At 36.0% G+C, this 14,334-nt stretch overlaps 1 protein-coding gene across 1 annotated transcript in view; it reads left to right on the top strand.

Moving 5' to 3' along the window:
• The window catches only part of RBBP8 (RB binding protein 8, endonuclease), a gene marked incomplete at both ends in the record, with an annotated part of 31,850 nt that extends 18,278 nt beyond the window's left edge, over window positions 1-13,572 (top strand). The window contains 9 exons of the mRNA XM_080610734.1: window positions 65-950; window positions 1,034-1,160; window positions 2,961-3,058; window positions 3,840-3,954; window positions 4,871-5,041; window positions 5,681-5,750; window positions 6,732-6,828; window positions 10,606-10,747; window positions 13,475-13,572. Of these exons, the coding sequence (XP_080466860.1) occupies window positions 65-950; window positions 1,034-1,160; window positions 2,961-3,058; window positions 3,840-3,954; window positions 4,871-5,041; window positions 5,681-5,750; window positions 6,732-6,828; window positions 10,606-10,747; window positions 13,475-13,572 (1,804 nt within the window). The remainder of the gene's footprint in view (window positions 1-64; window positions 951-1,033; window positions 1,161-2,960; window positions 3,059-3,839; window positions 3,955-4,870; window positions 5,042-5,680; window positions 5,751-6,731; window positions 6,829-10,605; window positions 10,748-13,474) is intronic.
• Between the last annotated feature and the right edge of the window lie 762 nt (window positions 13,573-14,334).

A 14,334-nucleotide genomic window follows, 5' to 3' on the forward strand; every position in this document is an offset into this window, starting at 1 on the left:
ATTTTCTCCCCCCAGCCCCCTGTGTACACCAGAAAAAAATAATTTTATCTTTCATTGTATTCAGTCTTTCAGAACCATCTCAGAACACTCCACCACACGTTGACTGGGATTCTCGAGTAGCTTCTCCTGTTTTTGGAGCTTCTAGTAATGTGAAGAACAACTCAAGTACAAGTCATGCCCCCTGTATTTTAGATTCAGGATTGAAGCCTAATCTCAAAAGCAGCCTCTTCAACAGTCCTTCTAGTTCCAGATCTCATAAAAGTAGATCAAAATCTGAAGATGTTGCTTTTGTTGCACCACTGAATCTTGGAACAGAAATCAACTCTATTATTAGCCAGGCCTCTATGAATAGGCAAATGGTTGTGAAAAAGAATACTAGTGAGGTTGTAACCTGTGTTGGAAACACTTGTGCAGCTAAGAATGAGGTGATCAGGAGTGATTTCCTTATTGTACACCAGAAGCAGCTAGAAGGCAGGTGTGCTAAGAGGAAGAAAACTGACGATGAGCATGCAGTTAGCTGTGAAAAAACATCCTTCAACAAAGAGAACTCTGTGCCCTTTCAATCAAACATTCATCATATCAATGGGGAGCATACAGTTGATAAGCCCTTGGATCTGTCTGACCGCTTCTCTGGAGTTCGTTGTCAAGAGAAAAAACAAGGAATTGAGGACACCTGTAGAAATAGACTGAAACAGGTGACTCTGCATGACATTTTTTCACACCTAGGGAAGCCCATGCCTGAAGGTTCCTCATCCATTCCAAATGCCAGCAATGAGAACTGTTTGTTTGGCAGAGATTTACAAGAGGGATTGTATGCACAAGAGGCAATGCTGGGAAAAACTTTCCCAGATAAGAAAAACCAGATGCAAATGAAAGAAATAGTTCCTCCCTTCAAAATTGTACCACTGCCAAGTTCTGCAGAGACAGAGGAACTTTTTGATGATGTGAAGGTACACTTTTCTGACTTTTTTCTTCTCCCTAGAAATATAATATTTAAGTTTTGAGAAATAGTAAGTTTGAAATATGTTGTTAGGTTGCCAGTGGCCATGTACCAAATAGGAAGAAAATAAGGACAGGACATGGAGAGTCTGAACCAGCATCTGTACTGCAACCAAACCCTTGCAGACTATCAAAAAATAAAGCACTGCAAAATGAGGAAGGTAACTTGATGATAATGTTCCTTTTATTGTCCCCCTACCCTCCAGCCTGTGCTGAAGTTGAAGAGAATTTTTCATATCTTTTACTTTAATTACTTTCTCTGTGCTTAATAACTCAATCTCATTCTATTCAGGACTTCTTAAGATCATCTCCACATTTTCAGTCTGCATCTTCCTGGCATTCTTTTGCCACTATATAATAAATGTCTTTTATACATATTATACATAATAAATATTCTTTTTTATACATATTATACACAATAAAAAAATATCATTGGCATTCAGGTGTAAACCCAAGAGGCTGGGAATCTTATTTCTTTCTCATTTATTTAGCATTGTTGTGTACTGTAGCATGTGAATGACAGGTACTAAAATAAAATCTTGGGAAGTTTATCTATATCAAATGCTTGAAAACTCTACTTAAATGTAAGGGTGAGCTATTTAGTTGATATTTTTCATGATTCCTGATGAGCTGTTAAAGAAAATTGTACCTTTAATGATAATGAACAGCTGTTACCAAATATTCTTCCTAGAAGTTGTGTCTTCTTTCCTATTAAGTGGTCCCAGTCTGAAAACTCATTTTTTCTAACTGGGATTGTAGAATCACTGCTTCTGTACTCTAGCTGAGCTGTTAACACTGCCTACTTTAATTAGAAATACCTGCACTATGAACGTAAAAAACGTATCTGTCAGTAGTTGCTGTGGCCAGATAGATTGGAATCTAAACCTCTTCTTCACAGATAAAATAAGAACCATCTCTGGAACAATGATCAGATACTTTTGTACTCATTTGTATTCGAAGACCTGGCTTTTGTATTCTTACCAATCTAATGTCAATAGTGAGCCAATTAGGGAAGGTGCCCTGCTGGACCTGTTTGCCAGTAGAGAAGGGCTTGTGGGTGATGTGATGGTTGGAGGCTGCCTTGGGCATAGCAATCATGAAATGGTAAGAGTTTTCAGTTCTCAGAGGAGTAAGGAGGGGATTCAGCAGAACTGCTACCTTGGACTTCCAGAGGGCAGACTCGGGCCTGTTTAGAAGTCTGGTTGAGTCCCCTGAGAGGCAGTCCTGAAGGGCAAAGCTGCCTGGTGGATCAGGCCCTGGGGTGCTGGTCAACAGTCAGCTGAATGTGAACCAACAGTATGCCCAGGTGGCCAGGAAGGCCAACAGCATTGTGGTGTGTGTCAAAAATACTGTTGCCACCGAGGCTAGGGAAGTGATCATCCTCCTGCACTTGGCACTGGTGGGACTGCATCTCAAATACTGTGTTCAGTTTTGGGCCCCTTGCTACAAGAAAGACACTGAGATGCTGTATTGTATCTAAAGAAGGATGATAAAGGTGGTGAAGTATCTAGAGAACAAATCTTGGGAGGAGCGACCGAGGGAACTGCAGTTGTTTAGCCTGGAAAAAAGGAAGCTCAGGGGAGGCCATGTGACTCTACAACTTTTCCAACCTAAACTATTCTATGAATGTCTTCTGCCTGGCATTAATACTGCCTGATTTACAGAAACAGAGATTTTACGTGCCAGAGTATTTTGTATTACATACCTCATACAAACACAAAGGAGTGGCATGCTCCCTGAATGTAACAGAAAACTTGAAGATCTAACTCTTTAGACAAAGTTTGACTTACACCAAATGAGCATGTTTATTTTTAAGAAAAATCAATCCCTAAATCCAAAGATGAATTAATGTACTTTTTTTGATATACAGAAAGCTGCCTCATAATTTGCACACTACAGGGTGCTGTTGGCAGAATTTACTTCCAGTTATTTGTCTTTTTTCTCATATTCTCTGCATCCAGACCTGAAAGAAAAACCTTTAGAAAACCTCCAGTGGAGCATAGACCCAGGAGCTGACCTTTCACAGTACAAAATGGACATCACTGTGATTGATACAGAGGTAAACTTGCATAACATAGCTGCATGTTCTGTGATATTGAAAAAAGCCTACAAAAGTAGTATCATGAACTTCATTCTGGGCAGACCAAAGCCACTTTCTAACAAAAAATCTAAATTCAGCTTCTTTGATATGTTTGCAGTCCTAAAATGTTAGTTTATGCATAGTACACTACAGGTGTCCTAAAGCATTTCCATTGTCTGGTTGTATTTGGTAAAGTCATCCAGGTGGCTACTTAGTATGAAACTGATATATTTGGGGTGGTTTGGGGTTTCTTTTAAGACAAAAAAAAGACCGACCTCATAATTTTTCCTCTGAAAATGCTCTCTTTATGTTAAGTAATAAAAAATGTGCAGATGATGACATTGTCTTTCTTTGAGTTGAGTACAGGTTGGTTATTAGGATTCCTGAGTATTTTCCTGAAATCTTTATTTTGTCTCACTTAAAGGCTATCATAGAATCTATTAATTTGAGCAGGTTTTCATTTCTGTATATCACCTTGTTACTTTTTGTGGAATTTAACATAAAAGCTTTTAAGGCATTTGTTGCATATCAGGTGGTATAATCCACCAGATAAATGTGTCACGTTTGATTTTCAAAACGTATTATTCTCTTACCTAGATTTAACATCTTTATCATGCAGACAGTACTGCAGAAAGAAAGAAGACAAAGTGTCCTAAAAGATGCCAGTAACCATTGTGAAAGTGTTTCAGATATACACCAGTGACACTGATTATACCAGTTGCTTCTGAGTACAATTGTCATGTTTGCTTTTTTTACTTAGGGTGGTTCTCAGTCAAGAGTCGAAGGGGAAGTTGTTGATATGGATTATACATATGTTAGTGAAAGTGTGCTATTAAAAATTCAAAATCAAGAGCAAAACCAAGAAAGCAGTCCAAGTAAGGCTTCTTTTTTTTTTTTTGTCCCCCCCCCTTCTGCCCACCCTTTGATTTGCCTTTTTCTTTGGTGCAGGAGGAGGAAAGAGTAAAGGCCATTCTTTCCTCTGTATGAATAGATAGTAGTAGATAGTTTGCAGTACAAAAGCACTGATGAGTTTTTGTAGCCTCCAAATTCGGTCTTGTTTCCTAGTGAAATCTCTGGTGGCTGTTGTGGCTTTTTTAACTTGGATTAAGAAAATGGTAGGATTTGTGCTGAGGTAGAGCCAGTAGCTGTGCTTTTCCAGTGTCTGAAGAGTTAAATATTTAACCATTTAATAGTTCTGATCTTGCCTGCAACTATCAACTCTTACAACAGACAGCTTTGAAAGTTTGCTATGTAATCATACTAAACTTTCTGTGGGAAAGTCATTTTTAAATTTCATTTTTAAACAACATATAAGTAGAAGTGGTATATTTAAAAAATGTGTTTATATCACATTTAATGTATGTGTGAATCATTGTTGCAGAACAGTGACTTTTAATGATGTCTACTTGTTTTTAAGCTGTTGCAACTTGATCACTTATCCATAGTTTTATCTCCTATGCATGGAAAGTATTTATTTCTGCTTGGACAACTCCATAATTGCAAGAACAAAAATTTTATGTATCCAGTATTAAGATTAAAGGTACATAGAAGTGATCTAGCAGTTAATCAAATTTTAGAAATGGGATCAAGGTATCTTTATGAAAAACAAAATGAGCATTGGCCACATTTGAAAGTTGCAGAAAGAATAAATGTAAAGCTGATGTTGAGTTAATCAGTACTAGAGCAGGAAGTAAATGTTAGGGTTTTTGATACACTTTCAATGAAAATGTACTTTCTTGATTTAAGTTGTTGAGGGATTGATTTGGATGTTCATTATGCTTTTTATAATAGGAGGAGAAAAAAAAATTGATGATACCTTAACAGAGATGTTTGATCGGACAACCCATGAAGAATATGAATCCTGCTTACCAGAAGACAGTCCTTCTGCATGTGATGAAAAAGAAATTCTTCATGATGAAGAGCAGGATAAGGGAATAACAGCAGCAAGCAAGAAACTAAAGAGTGGGATATAATTTGTTTTGTCTTTATTTGCCTGCTTAAACTAGAAAAGTTGATTTGAAATCATGCTCTGTTCTCTATGAACAAATACGCCAAATAAACTATTGCTTTATTTTTTTTTCTTTATGAATTCATGGGGAAATTTAATTATTGTAAGGGCATAACATCAAACAGTATTAAAATTATTTTGGTAGTTTATTTATATAGCTATCAAACAAATATGGGATGTCTAATGGAAGTTGGCATAGGAGCTGTACAGCAGAGTGACTCTTACAGGAAACACCAGTTTTTGGCTGCAGAGTACTTGCTCCCTTTTTTCTCACTATCCTAGGTTCTACTGATGATTTCACAGCAACTTTTATTTTAAGCAACCTTTCCTTTGCCATTCTGCTTATCTTATTTAGTTTTACATTCCTTCTTTTACTTGTCTTGCTGTTTTCCTTCTACTCTAGTAATGCTTTTTCATCACTGGTTCAATCAATTTTATATTATTTTTATTATCTGTTTGAATCTGTTGTCTCCAACTGAATGTACATGGCATTTTTGTATTTCTTAATAGCTAGCTAATAAGACGGATGTTTTTCCAGGCAGTCTGCTGACCTATATGACATGTAAGTTTTTGGTTTGCATGTATATTTTCAGAACATGAGGATAAACAAGATAAAGCCAAGCAGAAAGCTTTTGTGGAGCCATATTTCAAAAGTGATGAAAGGTAATTTAGTTTGTTCTGTATAGGTATTTTAAGGCTCTTTATGTCCTCCCTAAAGCAAACTTTTTCTTCCATAAAATAAACATGTTTGTGCATAGCATATTAGCAGCTGAAGATACACAGGTAAAAGATTTACTGAATTGGATAAAAGCCTTACATAAAAGCTGCAGTAGGGGAAGAAATAAGCACATTGAGATGCCTGTTACATCTGCTGAAGAGAAAGGATTGTCTCTTCTGCTTTCTATCATTTTATTGAATGCAGTATTTTGTAATGTTTCTTATAGGCATGTTGTCATGCATGAGTTTATGAGCAAAGAGCTTATGGGTTGCTTGTACAAATAAAAACCTTTCCTTACCTGGCATTTTTGCCTCTTTCTCTAGGCAATAAATGAGTAATGTTTAACAACTGTATTTCTTAGTGTTTCCTCTATTGCATTTCTGTAGTCTGAATCTTCATTTCATAATGATACCAAGCCCTTTGAGTAAGTATTTGTTAGGTTTTGGGGTTTTTACCTCAGCATATGTTTTCTTCTTTCTTGAGGAAAACTTGTTCAGTGTTTTGTGAGCAGACAAGATTCTTTTCAGAATTTGCTCTTTTGAACCCCAGTAAATTTCTCTTGCAGAAATCAGTGCAAGCACAACTGTCTGGACAAAATAAATACGATACAGAAGATGTATATTTAAGTAATTTTGAAATAAAATTACTGATTATTTTCATACTACAAAAATACATAATAATGAGATATACATATCTGGTTATGAAAAGATCATGTTACATTTAAACAATCCTGGAACTGTTTTAGTTACAAAAATAGTCCTATTCAGCTATGAAATGCAGTATGATTAGGTTTTGCAGGCATTTTCTGATATTTTTTTTCTTGAGAATCTGGTATCTTTTTCTTCATTGTGTTCTAAAGACTGGAAATTTCCAGACATGTAGAAGAAATAAATGTACTATCATGTGAAAAAATTTTTGTTTTTCAGAAAGAATACTGTGTTAGATTTTCCTCATATTGAGGTTATTAGAAAAAAAGAAGAAAGAAGAAAATTGCCAGGCCATACTTGTAAGGAATGTGAAATGGTAAGTAGTGTTTTAAAATTGGTCAGTCTTCCATTATCCTAACTCTGCTAATACCTAAGTGTTAAAGTGCTGTTGAAATTTTGAATTTGGTTGCATCATCATCAGTACTTAACAATAGCAGAGAAGTGTTTACCAAAGTCATTTTACCAAGTTTTGAGTGAGTTGGTTTGGTTTTTATCTTTAGTAACTGCATATAACTTAGTCTTTCTCTGTGTGTGTGTGTATCTATATGATAGAAATATTTCACATTATAGTTACAGTAATATTCCAGTAAGCCATCAAACAGATATGGGATGTATAATGGAAGTTGGCATAGGAGCTGTACAGCAGAGTGACTCTTACGGGGAAACACCAGTTTTTGGCTGCAGATTACTTGCTTCCTTTCTTCTCCCTGTCCTAGGTTATATTGATAATTTCACAGCATTTTTTATTTTAAGCAACCTTTCCTTTGCTATTCTGATTATCTTTTTTACTTTTACTCGCCTTCTTTTACCTGTCTTGCTGTTTTCCTTCTACTCCAGTAATGCTTTTTCATCACTGGTTCAATCATTTTTAAAGAATGATTACAAGCTTCTAAACTTTAGCTCAAAAGCTCTACTGAAATTTGCAGGTACTAGAATAAGGAAGTTTTCTGTCCTGTTCTACTTGCGTATATATAGGTATATCTTGATTTGTTTGTTGTTTGGTTGGGGTTTTTTATTTAACTTGGTTTGTGGGGTGTCTGCATTTTCAGGTTATTGTACCAGCATAGATGCCGATGTGTGCAAATATATGTACAAATGCATGCAAAAAGACTTACATTAGCAGGTTAAAATGTATCAAATTTTAGGTTTAATGTTACAGTTTTTCCTCCCTTTCAAATTACCAAACTGCCTTCAGATACTTGATACAGAGATAAAATATTGAAGTAATTACATGTGTAATAAGGACATGTTTCATTTGGTCAGTAATAGACTTTCAGGCTGGAGTTAATTAGGTGATGATCTAATGCATTATGACTGGCCAGAAGTGTGGATTAATGACAGAATGATGGATTCTCTGGAATCCCTTCACTTTAATTTCCACACCCATATAAAAGCAACATGTTTCATAGATTCTCCTGCTATTCACTTTATACAAAAGTCGCATTTACTTAGCTGAAGAATTTTTTTGAGTATATTTTTAACAAAGACTTATTCCTGAGAAATAGCTTTAGTAAAACTTCTTAAATACAAATAATTAATTTTACAGTCAACTATAAATACCATTTTCAAAAATATATTTGATTCAAAGACTTTGAAAGAAAATAAGATTTTAGGGGATGAAAAAAACAAAACAAAACCAAACCAGAAAAAACCCAAAACCTTCAGTCTATTTCTTTGCCTAGAGCCATGCGCTAAGTGTTTTAACTTGCTGCCTATGTAAGCTACTGATATCTTGTCCCAGCAAATCCAGTTCCTGTTTCTGTCTGGCAAGCTAGAGTGGTAACTATGGTGTTTTAGAAACATTTACAGCTCCAAGTTTACAGTATTAGGTTTCTACATTAAACTTTGGGGTTTATTGTTGGTTTTGGTTTGGTTATTTTTTTAAGTCTATGCCATTCAAGATTAATGTCTTGGAATGTGTGGAATGTTTGGCTATGTCATTGCACCATAATAAAACTAGCTTTGAATGAAATGCCTGTGGAGGAAGGGAGTATTAGAGCATAAATGATGCTTTTTAAAAAAGTCTTGACTTACTTATTAGTCATAAGGGTTTGAAAAGTCTCAAGTCTAAGGAAATATTTACGGAGTGGATAGAAATCAGTGAATTGTTTCTGGCCATGTGCTGCAAGCAGTATGAGTGGGAAGAGTTACCTGTCATTCTGAGATGTGAGAGATTTGACTTCTGCACGTGCCATAACAGACTGGTATCAAAGGCCTTTGTAAGTCCTTATCTTAAAACTTTGTGGAAGCATCTCGTTCACTTTACAGTGTAGAACATTTGATAAGAGGTCTTGTTTTGGTTTGTTACGATTTTGCAGTGCAATCAGAGAAAGATTGTATGTACAAATTACTAGTAGCTTGTAAAAGTAACATTTGTTAGTGTGGTTATTAAGTCTAGCTACGCTTTAGATAAGTGGGAGAATTGGACAGATGTTTTACATACACTTAGATTGCAAAAATTGTAAGTAACTTTGTGCTAAACTAATGAGAGGGACATTTTAAGGGTTCTCTTTCACAGACTGCAAAGTGCAGAGTTCTGTAAACAATTCTTTTGCGCTGAAGATCTAGCAGTTTATCCTGCATACCAGGATCTTGTAGTAGACAGACCAGTAATCAAATTTTGGGTGCAGCCTGCTAACAACATAAATCTCTGTTCTTGACCAGGAGACCCACATGTTACTAGGTCAGATTCCTTACTAATAAGATCTTTGAGACCAGAATATGTCTCACACTTTGTATAATGGCAAGAAATCTGAATTGATTGGAGACTGGGGAGAAAACGTACCTCTGTTTCAGGCAGAGTTGCAGTTGTTACAGACTACCGAATCACAAAGTGGAACAAATCTACTTTTACTAGTACATGCAGTTTTGTCACTGACATTTTCAGAGCTGTGATTACTCTTTTGTTGGGTGGAGTCATCAATATAATTATCTCATGATTTTCTGGAGGAGGATTTTTATGCGTATTTTATGCTTTGTCTGCCACTTAATAAGGAAAAAAAGGGATTTATTAGTGTAGTTTTCCAAGTAGTAGGTTTTCCAGAATCCTGCCAGTAGATGGTGACAGGAAGTAGTCTCTATTGACAGAGGTATTCTGTTCCTTTTGTGAATTCCCCAGTCTAGATCACTTTCCAGCTGATTGAATGAGGTTTTAAACTTTAGTTTACCTTTTTGAATTGTGACACTATCATTTCAGTAGAATTGTTTTATTACTTTTAAGAGGGTCAGGTCTCTTGTGCAGTCCAGACTGTGGCTGTTGTCTTACCGCTTCAATGAAACAGCGTGTTTGCTTTGAAAGCAAATAGCAGATTGCTGTTTTTAGGAGATGCTAGCTAGAATCACAAACTAAAACAGTAGAAAACTGCCTGAAAAAAACCAACATCTTTCTATGTTTCTACTCATGGGAACACACAGAAAAAAGTTTGGAGAGTGTATATACTTTTCTCATTGCAGTTTCAAGTACAGATGACAGGCATGAAAAAGTAGCTGATTTACTATATGCTCTAGAGAATGCCCAGCTGGCAGAGAGTTTCTGGAGTCACAGTGTCAGTCAGCCGGTCAGACTAGCTCTTTATTTACCCCTCATTTGAAGGTAATTAAGTAGGAAGCATTTTGACTTAATTTGCTGCTACTTCTGTAAATTTAGTCACAGGAAATAATTCTGCAGCATGGATTTTTGTAGTGTGTTTTCCCACTTTTTTTATTTAATTTGCAAATGGGAACTGAAACTTAATTTATTAGAAAATTCCCTCTATTTCAATACCTGTGCTACTTAGCTTTGTAAAAGCAGTCAGTAAAACTGTTGACATAAGTGATTGTGCACATGCCTAAGCCTTGTACCTATGGTATGTTAAAAGATATAAAACTAACAAATTTGCCACCATAAGGTTATATTTAATCTCTAAATTCAGTAAGCTTTTAGGATAATGGCCAGGTGCTTGTCATTTGGATAATAAATCTCTACTTCTGGTTTGCCTCACCATTATTTTTAGATAACTGTGTTAGTGAACAGTGATTGACAATGCCATTGTGTAAAGTAGTTGCTCTATATGTATAAATTTGTTAACTTGGATTTTTTTTTCCTTACCTTCAGTATTACGCAGACATTCCAGAAGAAGAGAGAGCGAAGAAACTCGCTTCCTGTTCAAGACACAGATTTCGCTACATTCCTCCAAATACTCCTGAAAATTTCTGGGAAGTTGGATTTCCTTCCACCCAAACTTGTGTGGAAAGAGGTTTGTACAGAAAAGGCTTACAAAGCACTTTTAAGAGCTGATTTTTCCTTTTTTGCCTAAAGTAGTTTAATGATGCTATCTCTAGTTCATAAAGCAACCTTTCTCTCCTCTCTTCTCTCAGTCTCTTCTATTTTGAATAATTACTGTCTTATCTTTTTAGTAGCTCCTGTACTACTAAGAAGGGCATATAAGGAAACTTTCTTAGAGCCTAGATAGAGACAGCAGAAATAATTGGGATTTTCATAAAATTTAATTAGAACCCTACATGTCTTTGAACCAAAGGAAGAATTGGGTCATCATTTTCAGAGGCAAAGGCTAAAAGGTTGTGCTTACTGATGAGGGACAGGCAGCACTGTTGATGTCCTTTGTATCTTTGGAGCCCCATAATACCACATGATAATGGAAACGTTGAAGATAAGGTGTGATTAAATAGGTCTTAATACATACACCCTGCTTGTTAGCAACACTGTAAAACTGTGGAGTTTGAGTTTTTGGGGTTTTGTTTTTTGACTTCTCTTCACACAGAAGATGGTTCTTTCCTAAATAAGTCTTCTGAATCCTAGAGCTTGATATAAAATGAGTTTCTACTCATGATGTTTAGACATAGTGAGTTTGTAGTGTACTGTATGTACATTTCTTCAGAAGTAGTGAATCTCTGAGGTAAGGGTAAAGAGCTTACGTGAACTCTCTTTGAGTAACTTATATCTTTGTGTGTATGTTATTAGCTGTGAAGCATTAATCTTCATGTATTTTTATCAGTTTCCATAACAGTTTAAGGGCAGGCACTGGATAACATAGTCAAAGATGTGTATGTGTGCTTGTGTGATAGTGCTGCAGTATCATCCTTAATCTTTCAGAAGAGGGGGCCTTGATTTTTAGGGACTTGCGTAACTTTTGTAGTGCAAATCATACTCCTCAATCAAGATATATTGACTCAAGTTCATTTGAATTTGAAGCTGTATTTCCAAGAAATATGTGTATGGAATGAGTTGCCCAGGAAGGTTGTGAATGCTCCATCCCTGGCGGCATTCAAGGCCAGGTTGGACGAAGCCTTGGGTGGCATGGTTTAGTGTGAGGTGTCCCTGCCCATGGCAGGGGAGTTGGATCTAGATGATCTTAAGGTCCTTTCCAACCCTGACTATTCTATGATTCTATGTTTAGAACTTTAAGCCTCTCCCACTCCCCCTTCATTGTGGGGGACAAATGTCACATTTGCTGTTGAAGCTCCCTTCGAGTTCTCCCATCCACTGCAAAGGGTTAAGCTAGTCACAGAATTTGCAAGCCATTAAGCTTCTTTGGCTTGGTTAGACTTCAGGAGGATGGTTCTTGTTTTTTCAGCAATTTGTCTTTGGTATCACATAAGGAAAAGTAAATCCCTCAGTCCAGCTAGACAGCACCTCAGGAATGCTGAATCATTGTTCCTTTGTGACTAGTCTCTTTCCTCTTTTGTGTATCCAGTTAGATGGGGCTTGGCTGAGGCTAACCCATTCCTCCTTTACCCTAAGCAATAAAAGAGTTCTCACCACTCCAGAGCCACCTTTGGTTCTTGATCATTATCTTTAAAGATGAACAAATCATAGTGCTTCCTTTTCTAACCTGGTTCCTCTTACCTGTTCCAGTTTTTGAGAAATCTGGTCTAAACTAAGACATGTCTGTTTATAAATTCATGTGATTGAGATAGCCTGTTAGGGAGATTGTTACTACCCATTTGGAATCTGCTTGCAACCTCGTTACAATGAGCTTCTTGGGTATGTCCTTGTCTGCTGGAGTAAGAGCTGTTCAATTGTTAATGGTCCTCAACTGACTATCAGACATAGACTTCAGATTAAGCCTCGCTTAGTAAAAAAGCCGTATTATACAAGAGTGCAACAAGAACATCAAAATGCCAGAGAGTTCCCATGATGAACAGTTGCAGCTGTCACTCCAGAGTAGTGGGGTACAAAGGATGTATGTTTTACTTCTTATTGGTATCTTGAGCCAACTGTGGTTTGTGGTGTTTTCTTAAATAACTGAGTTGCATAGACAGCATTTTTTAACTATGAAGTAGGAATCTGTTACTCTCACTTCAGCGGATATTAGTGCTGATAAACAGTAAGGGTCTGATAAAAGCCAGGTGCTGTAACTGATTTGCATAAAATGTCTGCTTACTATCAGTATTAGCTGAATTGAGCACATTACAGGAATTTTCTATGCACTTTTCTTATCAGAAAGCTTTCAAGGTGTGTTTGATCCATGGGTTTATGTTTGGATTTTTCCAGATGGACAAGTTTTTAATAAATTACCTCTAAACAGAGGGATGTGCTATTTAGACCCACAAAGCACCTGTGCCTGAAGTTTTCTCTGTATGATTAGGAAATACATTTTTAAAAGTAACTTTATTAGTCAGCCAAATTGGCAGTACTTAAGTAAGATCTTCTGTAAAAAAACAATGAATGCAATTTTATTTTCAATAGATGAACAATTCCATTTATAGATGAACAATGTCCACTCTTCAGTATTATCTGTCTGTATTGCATTACTACGTAGTCATCTACTAGAAAGCAGCTGAGTGTTTTCGTTAATGATATTGCACCCTGTGATCTGTAGCTTCTTTTTCAAGTGAGAATCAGTTGCCACAAGGGAAAAAAAATCACTATTTTTTTGAGGGTAAACAAAAAATGAAACAAAAGTTATGCATGTTTCCTTATGTTACATACTTTATCTCAGATTTATTCTTATTCTTTTAAGGATACATTAAAGAGGATCTTGCTCCCTGTCAGCGTCCAAAAAGGCGGCAGCCTTATGCTGTGATGTTTTCTCCAAAAGGCAAAGAGCAGAAGATATAAAGGATGGGGAAGTAAGGCACACCAACTTGAAGAGTATCCTTGCTGCCCTTAGATATGTATAGTTAATATAAACTTGAATAAAGAACTGTATGTTCCACAATTATAGATAAATAGTTTCATTAAATATGTAAATTTTATTAAACTCATTTGAAAATCTGATGTACCAGGAAACAAAACTATTTAATGTATGTTTGTTTCATATTGTACTAATACATTTTGTATCAATTTTTGCACCTGTCAGACAATAAGTCTCCCTTTTTTATTTTCCTTTTTTAAGTCAACAGCTAAAATTCCAGCATTTCCTGTCTAAACTTCATGTCAGTGAGTAACTGCTTTGAAGTCACTGAAATCAGTTGTTCTTGCAAGGTCTAAATGTTTGTCATTGGGAACAGAAACGTTTTTTTGTAGGTGCTTTTATTTTGCACTGGATTTTTTGATTTAGCCTTTCTCTTTTGGCAATAATGGTTATATCAACTTGTAATAAAGCTCTATTAAATATGAAATGTATCTACTGTTAATGTTTTGGAGGTATGAAAACCATGCTCTAAGTGTCTGTCTTAAATTTTGCGTTAAATATATAGCACCACGTTTTCCTCAGAGTTTAAATTAGAATATCCAGGATATTTTTGGTTTTGTCTTTAATTTGAGTCGTCTTCTCTATGTATGTCTCACTTATTGATGAAGAGATAAGCATTGTTATTTCTAAATTTGGATGACACAGAGTTCTCCTAGGTGAGGAACATTGCTGTCCATTAGGTCACG

The sequence above is a fragment of the Psittacula echo genome, assembly GCF_963264785.1.
Source record: "Psittacula echo genome assembly, chromosome: 2".
NCBI lineage: Eukaryota > Metazoa > Chordata > Aves > Psittaciformes > Psittacidae > Psittacula > Psittacula echo.